At 40.8% G+C, this 27091-nt stretch overlaps 1 protein-coding gene across 1 annotated transcript in view; it reads left to right on the top strand.

The window, feature by feature from the left end:
* Positions 1–27091, top strand: part of cntn3b (contactin 3b) — a 53823-nt gene that overhangs the window by 8139 nt on the left and 18593 nt on the right. The window contains exons 2-12 of the mRNA XM_005726623.1: positions 745–880; positions 2997–3132; positions 14539–14714; positions 18905–19003; positions 21305–21508; positions 22610–22712; positions 23044–23228; positions 23662–23798; positions 24389–24518; positions 25145–25295; positions 26832–26959. Coding sequence (XP_005726680.1) covers positions 826–880; positions 2997–3132; positions 14539–14714; positions 18905–19003; positions 21305–21508; positions 22610–22712; positions 23044–23228; positions 23662–23798; positions 24389–24518; positions 25145–25295; positions 26832–26959 — 1504 coding nt within the window. The 5' untranslated portion in view covers positions 745–825. The remainder of the gene's footprint in view (positions 1–744; positions 881–2996; positions 3133–14538; positions 14715–18904; positions 19004–21304; positions 21509–22609; positions 22713–23043; positions 23229–23661; positions 23799–24388; positions 24519–25144; positions 25296–26831; positions 26960–27091) is intronic.

The raw sequence follows: 27091 nt of genomic DNA, 5'->3' as shown, positions 1-27091 counted from the left end.
CTTTTCTTTGCAAGCTCCTTTGACTACGATGACCTGGATGACTGAGAACCTTCACAGACTTATCAATTATTAAGCATCTAGTTAGGGTAAGGCAATAGGATGGCACACGTCTGTCCTCTACTGTCAGTCTTGTTTTCACAGTTTCAGTGTGTGGCACTCATGTATTTCTCATGTTTTTCTTGTTGATCGAAGGAAATTTGATTTATGTATACAGAAATGAAAACAGTCACTTTGCTTACATTCAGTCGGCCACCAAAGTCTTTGTTAAAGTACGAAATAGCATTTTGTGGAGTGCTGGTACACAGTCTGCCAGCTCCTATTAATAGTCAAATTGGGAGAGAGATGTGTCTTTTGAGGTCAGTCATTTCCTTCCTCACTTCTCTTTAAAGCAGCAGAATTGAGCTTGTTAGGCGGGATGAGAAACACACACAGTAAAAGAAAACATGCCCATTTAGCAGCTGTTTCTCTTCTTCTTCCTCTTCTTCTTCTGCGCCACCTGAGAGAGAAAAAAAACCCTTCTCACAGCTGGGTTGTATCCTCAGGTTTTTGTCTGCTGCTGCATTTCCTCACTTCCTCAACATTCACTTTACAGTAATTCAAAAATAATAGGAACCAATTATGGAAGTTAGCAGTGATGTAATCGTGTTTTCTTTTTGGTTTTTTGGTTTTTTTGCTGTTGAATGCTTGTCATATTTGGATCAAAATGTCATATTTTAATCACATCCATAATTACTTTCCCTTCAGATTAAAACTCTTGTATTCAAGCGAGAGCATTCCATTCACAAGCAATTGGATGAGAGTCTACTTAGCCCTCGGCAACTAAAGATGATGCTACCATGGAAACAAATTGTTCTGCTATCAATCACCGGATGCCTTGCAGGTAAGGTATTTTACACGTATTGTATCTGAGTCTCACTGCACATGTTGTTATGGTTTATGTCACCACAAAACCTCTCCTGAGAAAGACTCATTTTTAATGTGTGTGCATTAAAGTACAGTCTTCTTATGTTCTTTTTGCATTTTTTTTTTTTTTACATTCTCACAGCAGTGTTTTTTTTTTAAATAAAATGTGGATATACTTTAGTCTCACTAAGAGGAAATAGCTGAGCATTTGCAAGTAACCTTAGAAAAATCTTCTGACCAAAAAAAGGTTACACTAATTAAACCACAGTCATTATATGTACAGTGTTCCAGCATGATGTCCTTCACCATTCCCTAGAGCGGTGTGCCCACTGCACGTTTTCACTACCCCGCCAGGGACATCTGGGAGTCCAATCCTATTCCTGTTTATGGCCTGTCCCGATCATTATCAGGATCCATGCAGTGAATCCAGACTCACATTTTAGCACAATCTACTTGCCACCGCGCCTCATTCTGCCCTTGTGCAGCCACCTGGGATTCTACAGCAGAAGCACAGAGACTCAGAATGTCAACCCTTGTTCAAATGACATTGTAAATCCCAATGAATGTTATTCAAATTGGCTCATGGGTAATTCACAGCCCTGCACCCAAAGGAGCGAAATCCAAGCAACCTCACCTTGCTAGCGGACGAGTTTTTTTAACAGGGCCTGTAGGTGCTAGTTCTTATTCGGTGTTGTCATCACGCACCGGGAGCGTCTCGGCAGTTGCTGCGGCCGATAACAATCATTAATGACATGTGAAGCGAGGTGCTGTCTTGGTTCTCCGTTCTGGGACAATGAAGCAGCCACACGGAATAAACTCACACCTGTGTTGTTAGCCTGTGGGATGAATGAATTCACTCCTGCATTCGCTCACGCTACCATCATTTGTTGATAGATCATTCGGCAGCAATTGTTTTGAAACGTGATGCTTTTCATTCCTAATTTCACCTCCGGATTTCTCCAAGTCCTTCTTCCCTGTGTTCCCAAAGCACTGCCGAGAGCAGCCGTGACTCACCGCCCTGCCTCGTTACTCAACCTGTTTTGATTCCTTGACACATTTTCACCGATTAAAACCACATGTAGAACTGCTAGCCACGTGCCACAATCTGTTACCAGTAGGATATTAATTAGGCCTACACTGGCCGTCTGTTGACTCTGCTTTAGCACCAGATTGTGTTCAACATCCTTTCATTTTTGGCTGCTGGCAGATGAGCGCATCCTTATGGCCTCAATTAACATGCATGAGTAACATGGCGTAGATGTTCCGAAAATACAACGCCTCGCTTTATTTATCAACCCAGTCATACCCAAGCCATCGTTAATTACTGGGGGAATATGTGAAAACGGGCTCTCTGCATTAACTGTTGTTGACTTAGGCGCTTAACTTAAGTCCCTGCAATGTATTCAGCTGTTCCTGGCAAGTAATTAACAACCACCTCACTTTAGTTATATCAGTCAGCGAGCTCTGTTTGACTCGCTAGAACTCACAAATCTCTTAGCCAGCTAAATATTGCAATCAAAGCAGTAGGTGACATATTTTCCAGGATTTTTATTTACTCGCATAATCACATCCGGCTACAATATAATGATTTGTCACAAGGATAAAATGACAGAATGAAGCAGGGCCTTATGGAAAACTGGCCTAGTCTGTAGAACTTGAGTGAATTCGCATAAGTGCCTCGGCCATTGCTCTTTTCCTCATTATTCCAAGTGTCACACTCATCTGAAAAATGCAGTAGCACACAGAGGAACAGATAACAAATATGTTAGCATTAGCTGTTAATGCCTAACATGGGTAAGTAGGATTTACTCTCCTTGCAGCAAGAAAAGCAAATAATGTACACAACACATCACGAGGAGTGTCCTAATGCATTCTTCTTTGTAAAGTGAGGTACTGCTCAGAGAATAGGAGGTAATATACTGCATAGAGTATATTGAAAAAGTAATATACACTGAGTGTCAGAAGGTTCTGTATTTCTGCAAGATTAACTATTTGCCCTCACAGAGATTGTGCTTCTTCCAGTATTTTCTCTTAAGGTCAAAGAGACAAATTTTCTAGCTTGTACAACCATAGACTTTCTCCCCTTTCTACAGCCTGTACAGAGGATGTCATATTTCAAGGGCCAAGATGGAGGACGGAGCCAAGTGACCTCATTTTACCAATCAACTCCCCAGACCACCAGGCTACCATTACGTGTGAGGCAGAGGGGAGCCCTGCTCCACAGTACAGGTAAATTACCACATCAAAGTGCCATTCCCCACAAGCCTCAGCTGTCTACCTGCTCCGTGCTCCACGTCTGCGTCGCGTGCTGAAAATCCAATCTGGTTTAATTGCTTGTGAACCTTCATTGCTGCTTCCACAGAAATCAAAGACGGTCCCAATAGTGTTGGATGCTATCGATTTGTTAGAGAACAACGTTTTCTGGACATAAATGCTCGAGAGAGAGATAAGGCGCCATCCAACAAGGAGACAAGCTTCAAAGAGCAACTGCTTAATTGAGCATCTGTTTCTAATTGAAAAAAAAAAAGCTTCTCTGTTTTTGGCCTGAGCTATGATGTGGAGTTGGAGTCATGGAGCCGCCACTGTGGTTGATGAATATGCTAACACCTAAGATACGAGTGAGGTTAACCTTATTAATGATAAGATTTAAGGCATGGTGCGAAATGAAGCTGGCGATTTATAATATGGTGCACGGCTTAAGAAATCATTAGGAGAGAAAAGGAGATTTGAGCGACTCATTTGCACTGCAGATCCTTTGATATCTCTGTGGCTATTCCCTGGCGGTGCAGGGAGCCCGGCTTGAAAATGGCAGCTGGCTGTGTTGGTTTTTTTTGTGGTAGATTGTGTTTCAGAGCTTGGTCAGCACCATGTAGATGCACAGCAAGCAGAGGATAGAGGCAGTAACCTTGTGAGTGACATTCTGTTAAACGCTTACATTTCCTATAATGTGCGTGCACTGAAAACATGGTTCAGGCAGAGCAGCGGGGGGGTATCACTGTACATGTTGTGCAACCTGAGCTGGGATGAAGGCAAAACCATCACTTGCATTATCTTACCCGCAACTTAAAGCCTTTCTGACATTCACTTGTGTTGTTTGAGAGGTTTTCTCTTTGGGGCTCTTTGCAGCAGTAGGAAATGCCATTGTTGTCAGGATGATCCCCAGTTTGTTCTCTAGCTGAGCAAGCAGAGGTATGATGTAATATTAGAGGAGTGGATATACACTGATTCTCACTGCAAGAGAGTATCCTCATTTTAAAGCTGCTCTAATCAATATTTTAAGTGAACAGTGGCTCATATGACAGTGTGTTATGTGAAAGGACTCATTTGTAGTGGCAGACACCCACAACTTAGGTTTACGCTACTAGCTAGCACCACAGTCAATGGACATAGCCTTTAACATTTAGCAACATGCCAGATCTATTTGTCATAGATATAAAACAAAGGATAAGAGGACTAAAACAGGGTTGGGAGTTTAATTTCTCGGGAATCATAGTAATACAACTACAAAAGAATGCTAATGTAGCTGCTAGTGTGGCAAGTTTGCTAACAGGTTAGCGATAGCTTTGTCGCAAGGTGTTATTCATGTTTCACTTTTAGGTTGTTCTGACCCAACTGGGCCAAACGGGTAGTGTTTATGAAGTAACTGTGTGTGTGTGTCTGTGATACAGTGGTCATTCATAATGTTAAAGCCTGATTGATACAGGTGTGTTTTCTAATACTGATTTTTTATGGGTAATATCAATTGTAATATCAGTATGTCAACATTCTTTATATATTTCTGAAAAATAAAAACTTGTACAGGATTAGTATTTTAGTATACTGAAAAGGGAAAGTTATGGCATCTTTGGTTATAAACTTTGAAGGAAAGTATTTAATAAACTACTAAGCAAATGAACCGCCTTCTAAGAAGTGGCGAGAGTACAGAGCGTAGTGCTGACAATGTGATGACACAATGTCTTAATTACCCCAAGCAACATTTTTGTTATGTAAGTTTTCCTATCAGCAAATACTGAAGAGCATACACTCACTGCTTACTTTAACTGTTTCTTAATGCAAGCATCTAACTACCCAATCACATAGCAACAACATGTGCTCAGGCAGGTAGACACACTGAAGTTCAATCTAAACATGAGAATGGGCAAGGAAGGTGATTTAAGTGACTTTGAACGTGGCATGGTTGTTGGTGCCGGATGGGCAGGTCTAAGTATTTCATAAACTGCTGATCTAGTGGGGTTTTTCCACACAGCCATATCTAGGATTTACAGAGAATGGTCCAATAAAGAGAAAATATATAGTGAGCGGCAGTTCTCTGTGAAAAAATACCTTGTTGATGCCAGAGGTCAGAAGAAACTATTCAGATCTGCTGTGAGTTGATAGGAAGGGATGAGTCGATCACCACTTGTTACAAGGTATGCATAAGAGCACAGTACATTGAAACATGAAGCAGATGGGCTGCAGCAGGAGAAGACCATATTGGATGTCACTGCTGTCAGCTAAGAACAGGACATTAAGGCTACAGCTGAACAACAGAAGACTGGAAAAACATTGCCTGGTCTGATGAGTCTAGATTTCTGCTGCAACATTTGGATGGCAGGGTTGGAATTGTGATTTAAAAAAGATGAAGGCATGGCCTTCCTGCTGTGCATGAGTGGTTCAGGCTGGTTGTGGTTTTGTGATAACATGGGGATATATTTTCCCAGCCCTTCAGTATCAACTGAGTATTGTTTAAACACCACAGCTTACCTGAGTGCTGTTGCTTACCATATAGATCCTTTTATGACCACAGTGTACCAATGTTATGAACGCTGCTTCCAACGAAATAATGTGTCATGTCACAAAGATGACATCATGTCCAACATGGCTGTGCAGTCTTACAATCTGCATCGACTATGTGATGGTATCCTGTCAGCATGAAGCAAAATCTCTAAGAAGAGTTTCCAGCACTTTGTTCAATGAATCCCATGAAGAATTAAGGTTGTTCTGAATGCAAAACGGGGTCCCAGTACCAGCAAGATGTAACTAATGAATTGTACTGCTGTCTGTAATATGCTAATATCAGTTATTACCTGCACCAGCAAAATCTTGGTGAACAGTCCCTGAAAAGACATTGATAGGTGCAAAGCTCTGTTTTCAGGCTGTTGAAACAACTTCTTTTTTCCCCCTTTCACTTTTCAACCAAATTATATGGGGTTCTGTTCTTTTTAATGTAGTCTTAATTTGGGCAAAATTACACTGCATGAAAGGCAGCCCAGTTTTCAGTAACTATGACTCAATACAGCTATGACTGGTTGATCAATTTAAGCCCACAAAACAACAGCCGTGGACAGTTGGTGCTTGGTGGGTAATATCACCCTACGATATTGAAGATATACACCGCCCACATGTTCAGGAGTTTTGCTGATAAAAAGTCATTTTTATTGCCCTTTTGTTTTTATTATTTCCCTGATTTCAAATGCATTTCCTGCTTAACTCTACCCTACCTCGCTGGCGAGGCCTTGTGTGGCTTCTCATTTTCTGCAGTATCTGTCGTTCGCTAATTTTTCTGTGTTTCAAACCACTCCACTTCTGTTTGTAGAACAAAAACAACACAGAGATATCTCACGTTGTCCAATTTCATCTAGGTCAGTAGCTCTCGGAGTCACTGCCATCGCGTATTAATAAATAATGTGAAACGAGGTTTAAAAGGAAAAATTGATGTTTGAGTAAGCATACTCTGACCACTGTGGATTGACATTTTTGATAATGCTTTTAAAGACACTAGATTTTTGCCCTTAATGTTACTTTGAAGAAAGAGTCATTTTTGAGCTTTATTTGGGTTGCATCAGTTTTTGTGACACTGATTGTCCTTGACTTGTTTCCCTTCGGGCAAGGAGAGGACTTTTTTTTCTTTTTGTCCTGGTGATAAAATAGAAAGCGTAAATTCTTTGCAATTTATTTCACCAACACTGAAATTAGAAGCTCAAAACGTCCTAAATGTAAGCTGAAAGAAATGCCTTTAGGAAGTGGTCATGCTGTGACTTTCAGCAGACTGGGCATAAACTATATGCACAAGCCTACACACTGCCAATGAATAGTATTTATATAATTAGATATGCCAAGCGAGAGAGGGTATTACATTCAGAGCACTTAATTTCCTCAGTTACTCTAGCTATTAAGGAAATTCCATCAATTTGGTCTAATATCCATACAGAAAATTGGGCCACACAGTATTGAATTTGCCAGAAATGATGATGTTGTTAACCCTCGTGAGCGAGCCTCGAATGTGTTTGTAGCAGTGAGTTTGTCTTTTCGATTAGTATTAGGTATTTCGGCTTTTCAGCATCTCGCATGGCGCTGGAAAACACCTGAGGACATTTAGCGCTTTTAAAATGATCAATTATGAGTCAGATATTACCCGAATCAATTTCACTTTCACTTTATTCGCCCTGGGAAGAGGCCAGATGTGCACAATGTGGTAGAAATGTATAGCAGGTCTAATATAGAGTGAAAAGTCCAAGACAAAATTTCAAGTTACACCTCTGCTGATATCAGTGAAAAGTAGCCTCTGCGTCATCTGACATGTCATCTGTTGTTGTTCGTGTTTTCTTTATTGTATTATCAGATGAGACACCTTTGGCAGCTTCGCGTGTCACCTGCAGTTTCTATGCAAGGATGTACCTCGCCTTCATCACCTTATCAGACACTTTCACACAATCCGACGAATCTTCTTTCTGCTTCTCTTCTGATCTAGCGCTCTCTTAAAATAGGCCAAGTTTCTGTTAGAAGGGACTTACTTGGCACCATCTTAACATTAGCCAACTTCTCTTGACATATGACACAGTCAGGCTGAGGGCTATTGTTGACCCCGTAAGACAGGCAGCTTTCACCAGAGTGTCATACTGACACTTCTTCCCCCCCTGGTTTCTTTAGGTCATGGCGGTTATTGGTGGTTTCCAATTTCCTCCTCATTAACCTCCTCACTGTTAGTTAGTCGGGGCCTTTGATGTGTCACTTTTTTTTTTCACATCCTCCAATAACTGCTTGAAGTTGATATTAATAAATTATATTTTCTACAGTTTTATATTGCAATTACAGAATATAGTCAAAAGGTCCCACCCAACTGACCTCCGCTGACAATTGTGTGGCTCGGTACAGTATATTGGAACCAGTGGCGTAGACCAGCGGTCCCCAACCTTTTTTGCGCCACAGACCGGTTTAATGTCAGACAATATTTTCACAGACTGGCCTTTAAGGTGTTGCGGATAAATACAACAAAATAAAATGATACGACCAAGACAAAAACTGTGGTATTCTGTAAATATAATAATAATAATAATAATAATAAATGCGAATTCACTGTGTAATTGTGTAACTTTATTAGCAGCGTCCTCCTGAAATGCGCCAACAACATTGAGAGTAACATCCTCCTCTCTGCCCCTTAATGCTCTCTGGTCGCTATGGTAACATGTAAATATTTCTTTCAAAATAAGACACACAGCTACAATACGGGGGAAACCGAGTTAAACCCGATAAAAACCCCGGGAACCATAAATGTCACACCTGAGCCTCAACTCTCGCGGCCCAGTACCAAACGACTCACAGACCAGTGTCCCAGGGGTTGGGGACCGCTGGTGTAGACCATATTTACATAAGGCACTATGCTGGTAAAAGACCAGTATGCCACAGCAACTTAGAACAAGAACTTGTTTTTTTTCTTCAGAGTCTAGAAATTCTAAAGAGACCAAAACAAGCACTCCGTTTGTCCATCTCTGAATACAATCTGATTTTCCTTTCTTATGCACCTCTCAACCAAAGCCCAGTGGCTCTTGCTGAGTCTGTAAATGTTAAATAAAAAGGCTCTCAAATTTACAGTTCTAGTTTAAAAGAATAGCTCAGTAATTTCCCGAAACAGCTGGGCACCGGAAAGGTTGACTAAACAAGAGTAAACACCTCATTTGTTCAAGACCATTTTCAGCAGGGGATGAGTACAGCTTTGGCGAGCACGTGTGCATTTATGGCAGCGGGATTGTGGATCGATTCAAAGTAAACAGCAGTACCCATGTTCCCAGTCATAAAGGAACGTGTCACTCAGTGCATCGATGTGGGTCACTGATGCGTTTTTAATAGATGTCTGACAACAGAGGAGCTCTACTGCACGGAGGAATAAGATCCATCTGTCGTTGGATGGACACAAAATACTCGTAACACACAAAACTGACAGAAAGAAGAAAATGTTTGGTGTCACCCGGCTCACTCCTGTAATTTGGGGTAAATCATTAGCAGCAACTCTCAGTGTTGTAGTGTCAGTCATGAGAGAAAGTGCTTTTGAGCCTTCGTGCTGTTGTCAGTTTGCACGGATGCTCAACAGTCACACATGGAAAAATCCATCACAGAAAAGACCCAGCAGAGCAGAATGCGGACTGGCATTACAGAAAATGGAAGGAAACCACTAAGTGAGGAAGGCAAGGATGACAAAATCTAAAAATAAACACTTCCTGACATATTTTCTCCTGTAATATACTGAAAACAGACAGATTGGTGAAATTTAGCAGTCATGTAGAGGTGGATTATTCTTCTAACACAGGACTGAATGAGTTGGAAAAAAAAATCTGTGTGGTTGATTTAAATAGAACTTACACATATGTGGCAGATATGATAAAATGAGAATGCCTCGTTGTCATTTGTGTTTATGCTCATAATCCCAGTGAGTTATTGTCGCTAGCTGGCTTCATAACGCCTGATTTTGTTTTCAGCGCGCCGTTCCACCTTCACCTCGCCTACACGGTGAATATATGAACGGGAACCCTGACAGTTTTTCAGTTGACAAATAGTCCAGCGTAGCGCCAGAGCACACTCCGGGGCTCAGGGCGCTGCTTTATGAATACACCTGTCACTGTGTTTACTATGAATCTGCCGTAACACAGAATCAAGGGCACAGTAGTGATTGGAAAAGGAGAATAAAAAAAGTGCTTCGGTTGGCGTCTGCTATCATGTAATGCGACTTCGGGCAGATGCACGACTCTACCTTTGTTTACCAGTTGGAACGGGGTAACAGGGACACGCGTAGAACTGGGAGGGTGTGATTAGAATTCAGTCACAGATAACGGCACCGAATCGAGAAACTGTAACAAATAGAATCGATTTTTATCTTTTAGAGAGTTACATGCTCTTTTATAGGCTGAGAAAATTCTCTGAGCCTCGGGCTTGCAAAATCATTTCAAAAACAAATGGATGAACTGAGAGAGAGTGCAGCGATGTGGTCTTAGGCGCAGGTTAATTCTGCATATGTGGACTTTGATCGAGCTTCACGAGTATTCATTCATTAATTTGAGTATTGCTTTCAGGCCATAAATTGAAACTGTAAAGCGCAGATAATGTCGATATGTACAATATGCATGTGATTGCGGGTGCTATATTATCTGTATCTACTAATATATCGCTAAGCTCACAGGATTTTGCACAGCAAAGCGACACTGATACAGGGCGATTTTAAGTCTGTCTGTGGTGTTACGTTCTTACGTTTGGCTCGACAGCAAAATGAACACCATTTTATTAAAAGGCAGCAGCAATAGCCTGCTAAATATAATAGCAGAGAGTACCCTGGTCAGCAGTTGAATTTCCATTATCAGCTCCTAAGCCCTGCAATTGTGTATGTGTGAACTGCATGTGGTCTCGGTGGTCACTGCTGTCTCTGTGGGTGTCTGGCCTCAAGGAAAGCCAGGTGAGCCAGTGGTGCAGTATCGTCCCCGGTCTATTTGACGAGGAGACCTCATGCAAAATTGATGTGAACCTCAAGGTCACGAGGAGTTCATTCAGAGCATGCTCAGCTCAGTCTGTGCCTGCAGCACACCGCAGCAAATAGGACTGTTCTCCTGGACTCTCTCTCTGTGACTTACTGTAAGCTCCTCTCTGCCTGATGTGGTGTTGGATTCAGTGTGTTTCACTCAGCGCACTAACATTAAGAACTCTGGCTTGCCAAACTCTTTTACTGATGCAGTAAAAGAGTTTAAGTGTTTTATTGAGTTGCCAGGTTGGGAAGAAAAAAAACCCCTCTTTCAGCATGACTCTCTGTAATTCATCTTCTCCTCTAAATCCATTTATAACAACCTATTATCACTGACAGATACAGATTACTGTAAGAACCCATAACAAATCACTTACTAGAATTTGAAACTGAAGACTTGAACATTTTTTTTGTCTTTTTCAGTGACTTACTCTGAGAGAACTTTTGCTCCCAGTTTATTTGACAGCATGAACCCATAGTTCACTTATATTATATTATCTCTTATATTGATACTTAATAACATCCATATGAATGATGTATTTTTTTATTTAAAACCGTTTATTAATGGATACATTTTGTGATAAAACGCAACACCTTTGCAAAATGTTGAGCTTTTACAAACACCTTACATTTATGACAGCTAATATGTGTAAAAGCTTTTATTAATAATCTAAAATTGTCAATCTGATTGATTATTGGAAACTGCAGACACGTTTATTATACATGTGATGACGGTTCATTCACACATATGGAAAGTAAGACTCATAATTTAACTGTCATTATTGAGTTAATAACATTAAAAACTCTTGGTCCTAGTTTATGTGTACTTTTATGTGTTAAAGACTAACTGCCTTTAATTTTAAAAAGCTGAAACATTCATTTTTCTTATGCTTTTATAAGTTAGAAACTATAGATTTCTTAATATACAAATTAGAACATTTATTTATGTAAGTGATGCAATTTTGATCTTTCCTGACAACTTGATGTCATCATTTGGAAGAGTTCAATAAGGTAAAGTACAAAAACATCTGTAAAAGCCATTGTCAATAACAAAATGCAGTGTAACACAGTCTACATTTAAATAGTCGGTAGTTAAAAATATCGAATATACAAAGCATCAGTAAATTTATTAATCACTAATAAAATTCAGACTTTCTAAAAATGATTGTATATTATACAGACACATTTTTGATGGGCATGATCTGAATTGTCTATAAAATAGAGTGATCACTGATTTTGAATGGTGACTGAGTGAATGTATGTAAATAAGTAAGTGATGAGGGAAATGCACGCATTGATTATCAGGTACTACATGCAGGAATTCTGCAGAAAGCAGGTGAGACTGAGACGTCTGTCACATTTTCTCAAATGAAATAAAATTCAAATAAATTTAACAGGTGAAAGTGGAAAATCTCACTATGTGCACATCCGAGGCCCACAAAGCTGTGACAGAGCACTCCATTAAGAGATAGGTACATTTCTACTTTCTTGTCCCTTTGATGTAAAGCAGTGCAGACTGGTTGGGTCTATAGAGATGTTTTGTACAGCGTGTTATGTGGATGTTCTTTCATATGTTTTCAGAGCTTACACTGTCACCATGGGAAAAGTTGCAAGAGCGGGCTCATTATTTAGCTCAAAATTGGACGGTAATGGCAAACACTGGCATAGCTGCATACTGCAATGACTAAAGGACAGCGCATGTTACACAAGACTGTGCTTACAAGAAGTCAGCATCCCTTTTGCCCTTGTTGATATTTCCTTATCTATGAATCCCATACAAAAAAAAAGGTTCCCCAGGTCTGCTAATATCAAAGCTTGTCTCAGATGTTTGTGCAGCACAAGTGGGTGGGTGGCCTACTGATTGTGTTGGTGGAGCAGAGGCACCATCGCTGTCTGCTCCATGGGTGTGTGATCTGTCCAGGCTACCCACCTTCCTTTCCCATTAAGTTCAATCATGCTGGGTTGCTGCAAGTCTGACTAGCTTCTCATCCTTTGCCATTTAACCTCCTCTCGCACATACAATAATCCTCCCTTTGGCACAAACAGAGGAAGATTTGGACAGTGGAGAATTCAAATGGAGGCATAAAGGGACATCATGAGCAAATAGTGAAATGGTAGTGTTTTATTTTGAACGCCTGTGCTGTCAGATATATTCTTGGAAACCTGAGCTTTTTCAAGTTCAGGACATTTAAAAGTAATATTGTTGGAACAGTGACAAAATCAGTCAGATTAAGTGACGGGCACAGACTGTTAGATGATAATACAGGCTACGAGATGAAAGACAGCTTCGTCTTTTGTAATCTGTCAGGGAGGAAACTGGGGAGAACCACGAATGGCTTTAGGAATATATGAGGCATCATCCTAACTGCCTGCTAGTTTGCCTAGGAAGGAACAGATGTATATTGATTTTTTTCCCTCCCATGTCACTGGAATTGTCATTTTACAGTCCTGTTGCAAAGGCAGCATTACACATGGCATTAAAATATTTCTTTACTTCTAAAATAGTTTGAGGAACTCTGATTTTTTATCAGTGTTAACGCTCTGTGATGCTCTGTACCGTATAGGAGTTTTGCATCTCCTTGAAATCCAGTGAAATACATATGAAGTGTTTTTATTATTCAGCGTGAACATTATTCAGTGTTTCCTCTCTGATGGTAGCTGTGATTAATAGCTGTCACTTCCTGAATTCTGTTTGCATGACAGAGTGTCTCGTGACCTTTCTTTGAAGGAAATGGTCTGTAGACAATGCAATATGAAAGTGTCAGAAAGCAATAAGTCAGAAACACAAAAGCACAAACAGAAAACTAATTAGAAAGCACTCAAAGAATGCATAAATCTGCCAGAGCCGCACAGACCTTTACATTTGTAATTCTCCAACCACAAAATGTTTACACATTTTATTTTCCATTTATATTTCAATTTGCATCAGATTGCACACATTGTAGGCATACAGTCATAGTATTTCTTTTTCATTTACATCTACGCTACAAAAACTCCAATGTCTACAGCCACGATGGCTGCTTTATGAAGTTGTGCATATACTTTGAACAGAAGTAAATGTAGCAGTATAGATACATAGATATCTTCATGGTGGGAAAGGTATGACTTACCTGTTATCAGGATCATTTAATACCATAAAAAGTAGCTGTAAATCCAGATGACATGTGAGAAAAGTATTTAATTATATTATTTTACAGTTACTTTGCCATTGATTACTTGATAATGTTTCATTGCATCTTTAAATTATGGAAACTAAATCTTAAACAAGGAACACAGTCTAAGTGCAGGTATTTATGTCAGTGCTTTGTCAGGGTAATCTGATTTGACCAAATATCATATGACCAGTACTTTATACTGCATGCCAAGGTGAGGACGTCAGTATGTTTGTTTTTGTTTTGTTCACCTTTTTCACATGTCCAGATAAGATTTTAAGCAAACATCAGAAAAGCAAACCTTTTTTCTTTCCAGACATCTGGCTCGCAGACTTTTAAAGCGTACCAATCCTCCTCTGTGGAGGTAATTAAAAATGAGATGAAATAAAATCCACTTCTTCATGCAACTAGGAGAAAATCAATATTCACCACAGATGATTTGCTGGGTTTTGGAAATTTGCCTAAATTAACAGCAAAACAGAATCCTTAAATGAAGTCAAACTGAAGTCTACTGAAGTCTAAAGTGACAAGAAATGCTTTCTTTGTTCCTAACTCGCTGCAAAAGCTGTTCGCATTTCTGCATTAATAATACAGGGCCCTGGTCTTATTGCTCACCTTTTATCCTCGCAGCATGATGTGGGCGGACTGATCAAATCGATAAACGCTGCGAGTGTTCATCTCCAGGGGGCTCAGCTACTGATTGTGTTTGCGTTTTTCCAGATGGTCACTAAACGGAACACTCATTGATCTTGGGAATGACTACCGGCGTCACATGTCTGGGGGCAGCCTGATCATTAGCAACCTGGACAAGGACCAAGACACCGGGGTGTACCAGTGCACAGCTTTCAACACGTGGGGGTCCATACTCAGCCGCAGAGCCAGCCTTCAATTTGCATGTAAGTGATCCTACAATTGCTAACACATTCCTGGCATGGTTCTGACACACTTATGACATTCTAGCATCTCTTTGTATCTGCTGTCTGACAGCCTGACATGAGGGTAATATGCTTGCAGCCCAGGCCTTCCTTCTTTTTTTTTCATTTACTATTACGATTTCTCATTTAGATTGCCTGGGAATAGATTTTCAAGAGGGGAAATGGTAATCGAATGAAATGTCAGATACAACAAACACAGTGGGTGAGGAAGCTTCTGACTGCTTCTGAACTCCATTGATTCTCATTAGCGGTTCCAGCTCTGACAGCATCTATGCTCCATCCAAACTGCCTCATATTTCACCAAGTGCAAGCCTCAGTGATACAGACTTTAAAGCGGACAAACACAACTAACGCTTAAGAGGTCTTTGTGTCTATGCAATCACCAGCTACTTCTTTATGTGTAATATGCGCAGAAGACTGTAAGTGGATCAGACAGTAGCAGGACTGCTGCTATAGCAGCCTGCGAAGACAAAAGGGGCTGAGAAGTGATGCTGTTGGTTGTGGTCCCACCTTCCAGACAGGCAGTGTAGAGGCACCTCTCCTCTCTTGATCAGGCCTCCTGACTATTGATCATGTCCCAAGGATAGAGAGCCTTTCACTTCCTCTCAGGAGATGGACTGCCATTATCCCTACAGCTCAGTAATGAATCTCACTCGTGGGGACTGGGTGAAGAGGAGAACTGCTTGACATTTATTGTCTTGCCTAATGCACAGTGAGGGAGGTCTAGAAGATCAGCAAGGCTGATATTCAGTTTTTCCATGTAATGAGGCTACTGCCCTAAGATAGAAATGTCGTGCTTTCTTTTGCTTTGCTTAGCCTTCACAATTCAGCTGCAACCACTGTAAGCATATCCTCCCACGGCTCATTTTTACAATGTAAAAAAATGTTCCAAATTAATTTAAAATACTGTGATTTAAAAAGTCTGCTTTCATACAACCAAGGTCAAACTCATTTATGAGATCTGGGAATTCAGAAAAAAAAAAGGCCACTTATATGATCACACAGGTCTCAAACCCAGTGGTTTGAATTACCATTGTCTCTTTATATCTGTATTTCATGAATTACATATTAGCAGAAGGGGATCTGCAGCAGTTATTTTCCTGTTTCAGTCTTTGGAAGAGCTGTGGCTTAAAAAATAATACAAGCTCCTTACGTTTGATGATAGGATAGATTTTATTTTTCTGCAGAGTTGATTTTTTACGCATTACATACATTCACAGGGGCTAAGAAAGAGTCACGCTGTGAAAATTGGCATACAAGACTCACTGACCATTGCTTGATTCTCTCCTGACAGTCAGAATGTGACACAGCTGTTCCTATTATTTAAACAGTCAGAATAAACTGCTGGCTTCTTTACAACTTGTCACATTGTCATGTTTCTTTCCTTGTCAGACGTTTTTTAAAGCAATGCTGGTGCAGACAGAGATAGAAATTGTGTTACTGGGTACAAGTTTACCAGAAGCTTTGGAAAAATAGTACGTCATATGCTTAGAGACCAGTGCTGTAGTGCCTGAGTAGCAGGTAAAGGAGCTTACTCAAGAGCTCAGTAGGACACAATATATAACAGGGAATGTCTCTATGGCGCCGCCGTTGCCCAGACCAATCATCGTCGAGCTGTAATGGTCACTCTGTAATCTCTAGGCAAGCCATTCTCGTATGGCAAAGACTGATTCTGCTTACAAAGGAATCACTGAAGCTACAGTGAGTTTGGCCTTTAGCTTTCAGAGTTACAGTGTGTGGTCAGTTCACTCCAGTGAAGCCCATTATTCTTTTTCCCAGCAAAGAAAGAAGCACATCCCCTCCAGCACCGAGTCCAGCTTCATCTTCACCCGTCTCTGTGCAGTTTTGTAAGAAGAGGCGCCATCTGTTTCTCTTTCACTAAGTAATTATTAGTAAACCTCTGATTCACCTTCCCCTGCTTCTAAAGGTCCTGCCATTATTATTATAAACAGCTGTTGCCAGGCTTGTTGAGCCGTTGCATCCATAAATGTCTGAACCTTGCCACAATTTTTGTTCTTTTTGTTTAGTGGTTACAGTTGCACTTTCCAATATGTGCATATTTTCAGGTGTCTAATGTAGTTGTAGTTGATGCTCATTTGTAATACTTTGCTACTGGTAAGAGGCACGTACCCTGCCTCTCACCAGTAGCTAAGGAAGAATGAATTTCTGATTAATGCTTTTCACTTTTTTCACACATCTTCAGATGCTACTTTGTGGGCCTAACTTAAAATTTCATCTTCAGCAAGTGATAAGCAACTCAATAAGACTGGGGACAGGTGATTGGCTCAGACATTGCATAACTGCACTTATTTGGCTTCAGACACTCCTGAGTTGGTTTTGAGTCTCTAAATATTTTGCTGCATTTATGTGAATCTGAGCTGTAAGAGCAGAACTGTTCACTTCAGAATGAATCCAGCTGCTTCTGTCTTCTGTCAGTGAGAACAGTGTCTTTGCATCACACTGCCCTTGCTGTGTTTTACACAGGATGTTGTGTGCTCGGGATGGTCTTCACAGTTTTTACCTACCTTATTTTGATAAAGGCTGATCTTAGTTTCGGCTGATCTTAGTTTCAGCTGATTTGGTAAGATCCAATCAGGCCTTTTAATTTTTGAGACCGATCAGTATTTTACTCATCACTTTTGTGTTTTCTCTCACAAAGTCTTGGTTTTATGATTGAATTGGAAGAGAAACACCAACCTCCTGAGCTGAATAGTGAAGGGGCTTTTCGCCATGGAAAGGATCCTGCGGTTGTTTTCAGCAGACATCCAGGCCTTTTTATGTTGATGAACTCATTCTTTTCTCTCGGAATGTCCCAAACTGTTAATTTGGCCTCCCCCTAATGTTCCCACTATCTCTCTGATGTATTCACTTTGTTTGTAAAGCCTGAGGATGGTCCTTTTTTTCCAATTGCATGCTCCTTTGACCACATGCGGTTTCACAGAAAAAGCTTCCAAATGTAATTGCCACATTTGGAATCAGCTCTAGTCCTTTTACCTGCTTAATTTGTGAAGAAATAATCCAGAAATTGGCCACAACTGTGGGGGGGAAAAATCCATGCGTTTGTTGAATTAAACATTCTAGGTCCGTATTCATTATATAAATGTTTTAGTGCACATCTACCAAAGATTTGATCAGTACGTAGCACTGTACGTTTCTTGCTCCAACACGGTTCCTGAGAATCCTAAATGTCATTTGAAGATCGACTCTCTTATTGACATTTCTTCTAAAGACAACCTAGTGAGATCAGGATGCCTCTGTCTGTATTTCAAGTCAGCCATCTCCTCCTGTGGCCTTCTAAGTGTCCTGCCGTGACTTGGCTCTGTTTGATTTCACTGCGGTCATCAGAGAGCCGCTCATTAATCTTACCAACACTCTGTCCCACTTCTCTCCATAATCTTCCTTCTCCTAATTTCCCTTATCGGTCACACTGACTTTCTTTTGTTTGTGTTTGGAAGGCTTACTCCAGGCTGTTAGCCAGAGGGTGCAGACAGAGTACAGAGCGGACTGCAGCAGCTTCCCTCCATCAGTCATGAATCCAGGGGTGGTTTATCATCCCAGGTTTAGTTTTTGTCTGCCAGCAACTGCTCATTCATTTGCAAGGGGATAGATTGTGCTGAGAGTATTGATGGGGAAGCTAATGCTTTTAAGTGCAAGATTACACCACATTTAATAATGATGTTACTTATTGCTGCTGGCACTGCAAACTGTCATTTGTCATGCGCGCTCACCAGTGTTTGTTCAGTCTGTGCACAGTATTTTCTTCTTTCCCCTGCTCGTTTTATCTTATTTCAGCCTAATCTCTTCCTAAAGTGCAGCGTTGCAGGGTAAACGTCACAGAGTCAGGTTTGTCTATTTCATCAGCACACCAGATGCCTTTGAAAGTATTGGAGGCTGTCATGAGGTGTCCCAGGGCAATCAATGATGCCCTATAAAGTCCCAATCTTCAAAATGTAGCATCAAAAACATGGCTCAGTGATTCTGTGAAGGGAGTTTGGGGAGAAGTATGCCCCCCGTTTTCAAAACTATCTCTTTAAAAGTAACCCTCATGGATATAGAAAATCTTTGAATCACACTTTTTGGTCAATCTGACTGTCAGTCAAATTCTTTTAAACCGCCACCTACTTCTGTTTCAATGTTTTCTGTCTCATCAGACCTGGATAACTTCAAAACTCAATCAGTGAGGAGTGCTGTCAATGTGCGTGAAGGCCAAGGAGTGGTTCTTTTATGTGGACCACCGCCACATTCTGGAGGTAAGTTTGCTATATGTTGTTGTTATTTAAACACAGCTCATAAGAATTACCTCCACTGAGTGCAAACTGCAAACTTTGATGAATAATTACTGCCTTTTCTTAAACGTAATCCAGTTTTACACCCATTAATGTGTGCACATGCTCTTAGTAATCATCTTAATGTTGTTTATTGAGAACACCTATAAGCCATCCGCACTTGGGTGCTTTTCTTTCCACTTCATTCAGATTCTTTTTTTTAATTAAAGCCATGTTTCTCAAATTAGAAAGATATTTATTTACTTCATTGAGAGTTAAATTAGGAAATAAATATACTTTTTCTTGCTTGTGTGAGGCTAAAGCCAGCAAGTAGCTAGCCTAGCTTCAAACAAAGCTGGAAACAGGAAAGAAATTAGCTTGGTGATGGCTAAAAATGACAATATTTGGGCCACGGCACCTCTGAAGCAGCTCATTACCACAGTATAATGATTTGCTTAGTCTGTATAAAATGTTGTGGTTATAAAGGAGGTAGGGTGCCAGAATGATAACCTCCATAAAACCACAATTTCTCTTTTTTTTTTTGCACTTGAGCTTTACAGAAATAAATATGCTAATTAGCGAGCTTCAGAGGAGCTAAGAGGTGTTTGCTTTGTTTTGTTTTCACACAGAGCCAGGCTTCTGTCTTCACACTATTTACAGTATTTAGGCTAAAATAACGAACATAGCACTGTTGGCTGTTAGCCTTATATTCAAGCACCTCCACACATTCAAGAAAAAAGATGCTTTAATTGTTCAAGTGAGAGTCTAAAATTGCATTTGATAAAGCAGAGGCTACAAATAGACGAGATAAAGACACGGGCTGCTCAGCCCGACTGCTCTGAGTGTCTGCGGAAAACTAAAAAAAAAAACACAATGGCTGCTGCCTAGCTTGTCACCCTCTTGATACAATAGCTTGCACAGTGGAACAACCAATTTCCTTCACAAGCGAGCAGTTTGTAGCACAGCATTGTACAGCTGGTCTTTGGGATAATGGGTCAAAGTACTCTGTGAAATACAGTTTGACAGCTTTTCTCTTTGACACAGGTTTATATGCAGTTGGCTGTTGTAACCGTATCACAGCTGTGTTTTCCTGCATTTTCCGAAGTGAATGAAAGTAAAGCTGTGCAAGGCTGTTGTCCCTGTTTTTCTTCCTTACCTCTTTCCCCTTTTGCTCTCTTCCTGGCTCCCTCTCTCGCTGCTGTCCCCTCTCTCCACCCTCTTTTCCTTTTTAAAATTTGAAAGCGATGATGTGCCACGTAACCTTGAACTTTATCTGACGCCTACAGTAAGAGGCATTCCCTTTAGTTTTCATTACACTTCATTGGCTTTGAATTCTGCACAAGCTTTTTCCTCCCCCTCCGTATGCATTATCCCAACATCCATTTATGAAAAATTAAATACAGTACCATTGCAAGCAGATGTTATTGTACTCCACCTTAGACATTTGTTTACTCCAAGGGCTTTTTTTTGGCACTTTTATCTTCCATGTACTGTAAAACCACTTGTGTTGTATTTTCTTTGTCGCTTAACAAAGAATTGCTTGGCAAAATGATATTACTGCCCGTTATAGACACATAGTTCAGCTCCAGGTTATGCTGACTATGCTGCCGCTTTTGCCTAATCAGAGGCAGCTTTGTATCTGCATCGCTGCACCCAGCTCGGACGCTCAATCCCATCTATGGGCTCCCCCCTCAGGGCGATTGACAGTCATTGTGTACACCTTTTGACTCTGAGCCCACTACCTTTGAAGTGGCTGATTACACAGAGCATCTCCTAACTCTTGAAAGTCTTTGCAGTGTTTTCTTTGAGAAAATGCCACAGTAATTCATCACGGAAAGTCTCTCCTTTCTTATGGTAGACTTACCATTTGAAAAGGGGCATGACAACATATATTTGTGCCAATCCATCCATCCCTCAATCCAACCATTGACTTGCCTGTGCCACCCCTGAACTAAGGCGCTCAGGGACCCAGGGAATGGAGGCCATGTGCCAGGGGAGGGTCACTGACGCGCTGTAATCCATTTTGTTTCGCTCCCTTTCCTTAGCTCTCCCTTTTTTTTTCTGCACTGATAGCTGCTACAGTCACCCAGTCTTGGTATCTCCTCCCAAGGAAACTGAGATAAGGGAAGGAAAATGACATGATACGCTCACATTTTAAGGCCGTAGCCGAGTTCTTTTGATACAGCTGTTCCAGCGGGGGCCAATGCGACTAACACGTGTGAAATCAGCCGAGGTGTGAAAGTGGACCGCTGCTGCATAGTTCAACTGTCTTCCTTTCTTTTCTAGAGCTGACATTTGCGTGGATCTTCAATGAATACCCTCACTTTGTCCAACAAGACAGTCGGAGATTCATCTCTCAAGAGACAGGAAGCCTGTACATCGCCAAAGTGGAGCGCTCAGATGTGGGCAACTACACCTGTGTGGTTAACAACACTGTCACAAGGGAGAAGATCCTCAGCTCTCCCACACCACTGGTCCTCAGAAGCGATGGTAAACACTAAAATCAGGCTTTCATCTTTATGCTCATATGCCATGCAGCTTTAATCTGTTGTCAGACTTCTCTGCCTGAAGTCTGCATTCCCGGATTCATCATGATTTCAGCTCGTTAAGATCTAGGTTATAATTTAAGTTCCAAATTTTAATTTCATTATAAAAGCAGGTAATTGATCGTACTCCAGCAAGGTGGTAGGACCTGCTTCGCACTCAACAGATAATAGCTGGGTTGTGAAAAGTCCATTTGGCTGGTGTTTATCCTCCTCCAGCTGAAGAATGTGGAACATTTATGAATTATTAATGCTATTAATATTTGTTTACAAGCTTTGATGACATAAAATGAGAAAGCTGTGACTGTCAAACAATTACAAGTGCATTATTACAAACAAGAAAAATCGAAAGGACAGCAAAAGGGATTATTACCAGCCTAAAACTGAGCCGTAAGACAGCAACAGATGAGTTGTTAACCATTAGTAAAGACACGAATTCCAAAGCTTGTCTTTTTACAATGTGGCACAGAGTTACATAAAAGCCACTAATTTCATTTTGTATTCCAGCTGCAGCACAAAGCTTTTATGAGCTGGCTTCTTAGGTTGTGTTATTATCAAAATGCCACAAATATATTCTAAGTACAGAGGAAGATGCAGTTGCGTATTTTGCATGTTTTCCTGAGAGTGCGTCAGCTTTATCACAGTCTTTTCTGACTTTTAATCTGAAAACATGAAGAGGACCCCAAATCAGCTTTTACTTAGAGACTGCCAGGTTGTGATTGCTAATAATAAAGGGCAGGCTACTCTCTCTGCAAGAAGTCACTGACCTGTCCCGGTGATGTGAATGTAAAAAAACTCCTGAATGAAGTCACATAGCCAAATGTTATCAATCTCTGCTAAATAAGTCCTTTTATAGCCCCCCTCTTAATCCCCCCCCTCCCCCCTCTTTTACAATGCCTTCACTGGTCACTTTGTATTCATATGCATAACTTTTGCATTAGCTGCCCCGCTGTGTTATTGCTCTCTCTCTGCCTGATTCACGGTGCGTGTGAGTCTGCTGTTAATCACTGATGTAAAAAGCTTGTCATCTATTGTCTCCCTTTTGTAGGAGTAATGGGTGAATATGAACCCAAAATAGAAGTCCATTTTCCCGATTCAGTTCCAGCAGCGAAAGAATCAGCGGTGAAACTGGAATGCTTCGCTTTGGGAAAGTAAGTCACTGTATGCCTGTGACACAAACGGTACACGCATTCATGCATGAATTACAGCTACTCAAGACGATTTAAGAATGCACAAGCGTTAGCATTACTCATCCTCAGATTCATCAATCCATAGGAACGCATGAAAAAGACAAGGGAGCAGAAGTAAGAGTTCTTTTAAGAGCATCCGACAGCTTGGCAATCACGGATTGATTTGCAGGGAACGAGAATTCACAAAGCTTTTACTTTTTCTAACAACTACTTTTCCTTCTGTCCTTAATCACACTTTGATCAGAGCGAGTGACAGTTACAATCCTGGGAACTTCTTGTTTCTCTTTTACAGCCCCGTCCCAGAAATAAGCTGGAGGAGAACGAGCGGCGTCCCTTTCCCCAGCAAAGTCAAAATGAAGAATTCAAATGCCGTCCTGGAAATCCCTAATTTCCAGCAGGAGGATGCGGGGACGTACGAGTGCATGGCGGAGAATCGCAGAGGCAAAAATGCTGCACGGGGCCGTATTTCATTCCACGGTAAGTGAGCCGTTTCAAATCGAATGACAGTGAGGTGGAGGGACAAATGGAACATATATATCCACAGTTGTCCAGAAAACATGCAGATGGCCAGCAGCTTGAATCCCATTTGCTCGACATAAAACCTTTTTCTGCGGATGTTTGAGGCTTAATGTTGTTGAAATTTCAGAACAAGCTAAGGGTAGAAATGACAAATGGCTATTATTCCAGGGGCTTTAAATTCATTTCCAGTTAATATTCAGATCTGTTTAACATCCCGTGTTTCTCATTATGCTGGTAATCCACTTGTAAAGTTTAAAATTTGATTTAAATTTAAGCTTTAATGCCAGGCTGCTTTTATGGTTGTATGATTCCTGATGCAATTCTTTACTAATCCAGTGCTTCTATAATTAAAACGCATGTTTGAATAGGTAACCTTTTTATTTATTCCAAGCTAAACCTCACTGGCTCCAGACGATGGCGGACACAGCTCTTTCCATAGAGGGAAACCTCTTCTGGGAATGTAAGGCCAATGGAAAGCCTAAACCATCCTACAGCTGGCTGAAGAATGGGGAGCAAGTGATGGCTGATGTATGGAGATATGTTACATTTCTTTCTTTTCTGGCTAAAATTTCTTAGTTTCTAAATAGTTTCCAATTAACAACAAAAAATTGAGCTGGTCTGTACCAGAAATTGTAAATGCAATAATGTTAATATGCTGTGTGTATATAAGTAATGTATGCTAATGGGTACGTTAGCTAATGTATGCTAATGCAGACGTTAGCTATTCTAAAGCCAGACTATGCTTTAGAAAGCATCGATCCCCTCCCCACGCAGCACCGAGACAACTTTATCTGTTAAAAATGATGTGATCTGTCATCATCATCATCATCATCGTGAAAGGTCATGAAATATAAGTTATGTTAACAATTTTTCTGTTCGGTGTGTTTAAGAAGCAGATAAATAGTTTTCACCATTGCACTTCCTCATCTATGTCAAGCTTACCATATGCATGTGCCAGGTCTCTCTTGGAAATGAGATTTTTAATCTCAATGAGATTTTTTACCTGGATAAATAAAGGATTAATAAAATGCAGAGTTGCAGTAATTGCTGTTGTGCCTTTGGATATAATAGGCTGGCCTTGCGATGGATATGCAGGACTCTTTCTCTTTCCTCCACAGGGCCGTGGACAAATTGAAAACGGGGCCCTTTCTATATCTTCGTTAAACCGTTCCGATTCTGGGATGTATCAGTGTGTGGCTGAAAACAAACATGGAATTATTTATTCCAGTGCCCAGCTAATGGTGTTAGGTAAGATCGCCTCCCTCCTCCTGCTTTTATCCTGCTTATCTGTCTATGCGTTTGATCATCTCCTAAGATAAAAACCAGCAGCCTGCTATAACGTACCTCTGCAATCAGTCTGTGCACGCATTTGATGTCACCATGGGCTTTGCCAGCAAAAATGTGAATCTGATAGAGTGTCTCGTTTTACTTTCAGTCATTTCACGTATTGATTTGGATACTACAAATGCATTGTTTTGTGGCATTGTGCATGCCTTCTCATGTAGACAGGGTATTGATTTATTTGCAAAGCTTTGATGACTTCCATCTGACTGGCTCAATAAGAAATTCAACTCTCTTGATACATGTGATGACACTTGAGTGTCCTAACAATGGCTAACAAAAAACTGATGAGTGCAGACAATAGTTTATGACATGCTTGAGGTGAATGGTGTATTCAAGGATGTGCAGCTGAAGGGTGGGATGACTATGGCGAGCTTTGAGACCAGTAGGCTTTTGTGCTGAGATTTCAGGCTGCTTTCTCTGAAAGCTGAAGGAGAGTTTATCTCAGTACAGCACGGTTGATCTGCAAAGGTTCAGGTTGCCCATATATATATTTTTTAATCTCACACCTTTCTCTGTTCCCCTACATGCAGCTTCACCTCCTACTTTCTCCAAAAGTCCGCTAAGGGCCTTGCTAAAAGCTCGCTCAGGCAGCGAAGTCACTCTTGAATGCAAGCCTCAGGCCTCACCCCCAGCAATTAGCTTGTGGAAGAAAGGGAATGAAATCCTGCAGAGAACTGAAAGGTAGGATAAAAATCCAAGTGTATATTACTGGCAGCTTTCATTCGCATTCACTGCAAGCTGACTTGTTTCAATAGAGTGTTTGGCATTTGCGGAGATGCATAGAAGGAAAGGCTAATGAGAAGAACGAGAGGGCGCCCACCAGGAAAATTGCAGATAGCTAATATACTGCGTGCCCCCTTGTGTGCAAATAGCTCGGTGTGAAGACTGACGATGCTAGGTGGTCATATCAACACTGTGTTAAATATTTAAGAAGATAAAAGAGTAGTAAATGGAGTTCCCGCTCATCTTGTAAACTGAGGAAGGAACTCAAAAGTAAGAATGAAGCTACTGCACCTGTAATTATCTGTTTTATCATGACAGACAAAGAGTTACAAGGGCTTGATTGATGCAATCACCAAACAGCAGAGACGAAAGCTTTGATGGAGATCGGAGAGCAGTCTCAATAGACAAAAAATAACTCAGAACACAGGCACAAAGACAATGAGCCAACATCAAGCGTCGCTTTCAGGGGGTATAAAGTGGTGCTTCATTTAGTTTGGTGCCCTTCTCTGTTGGATTTTTTATTGGATAAACCGGAACGTTTCACAATAAAGAAGCATTTAAAGGTAGAGAATTCCAAAAGCATGTCACGTTTCAGGCTTTTTGTCATCTCGATAGGCAAAAGAATCAAAAAGCTCAGATAGTTTCTAAAACCTCCTGTAAGTTATCGTACGTACATCAAGACTTTGGAACACTCACACACAACAGACAGACTGAATACAAACTCAATACAAAGTCAAACGCAGGCATCCCAGTACAGGAAAGAAATGCCGTTTGAATCGCTCCCATGCTGCCTATTGAAGAGGAGGTCTGAAAAAGAACAATACGAGCAAGGCGTCTTGTCAAAACAGCACCGAGCCTCTTTAGTCGGCTCCAGATGGGAAGCTGCATCTATAGCGGCGGAAAATTGGTAGAATTCCCAAGCTGACTGACATTTAGCATATGTGAAGCCCACGTACTCTTTCAAGACTGGATGTATGCAGACACTGGAAGGGAAATGTTTACTCACATATGCAGTCACGCTGTAAATTGGAGCAGTGTTTAGAAAATGAATTTTGCACACATTTTCTCATTGAATACCACATCAGTTGAAAAATTGTTACAACCATCTGATTTCTATATAAGCTTATGTTTAGCTCATGCCTTGATTTATACATGTTTGGAGATAGACATCTTCTAAATAACTACAGATTTCTAATGACCCAGCTAGTGGAAATAATATAATAAAACTGTTTAAAGTGGGGGGCTTTGCATGTTATTTTTTTAATATCTAGCTAGTTGGTGACCTTTCAGCATGATAGGGGTTTCACACTGACCTCATCGATTTAAAGTCTTTAAATCTGAGTTATTTGACAAATCTTTGAGAATTTTATTATATACATGGCGATAGATGGAAACGTCATTACTATATACAAATCCAAAACAGAGCTGAACACTGTAGTCCTACTTTACAATTGCTATCTTACCAAATACAGTAAAAAGCCGCTCTCTTCTCAGGATTGCTTTGCTTCCAGATGGAACATTAAAGATTGCCAATGTAACCAAACGGGATGCAGCTAGCTACACGTGTATCGCTAAGAATCGGTTTGGGACGGCAAGCACAACAGGAAGACTGATTGTCACTGGTAAGTCTAGCCTAAAAGTCGAATCGCTCTCAGTTAATTAACCTTTTCACTGTCTGCTCCATCCCTTCTTTGTCATCACACCTGACACGCTTCCCATTCAAGAACTTTGATTTGCCTCTCAAGGCTTGTGCT

This window comes from Pundamilia nyererei, unplaced genomic scaffold (genome assembly GCF_000239375.1).
Source record: "Pundamilia nyererei isolate P.nyererei 1_Seehausen unplaced genomic scaffold, PunNye1.0 scaffold00021, whole genome shotgun sequence".
NCBI classification, from domain to species: domain Eukaryota; kingdom Metazoa; phylum Chordata; class Actinopteri; order Cichliformes; family Cichlidae; genus Pundamilia; species Pundamilia nyererei.
The sequence above is the reverse complement of the archived record's forward strand: the minus strand, read 5'-3'. Positions and strand labels throughout refer to the sequence as shown.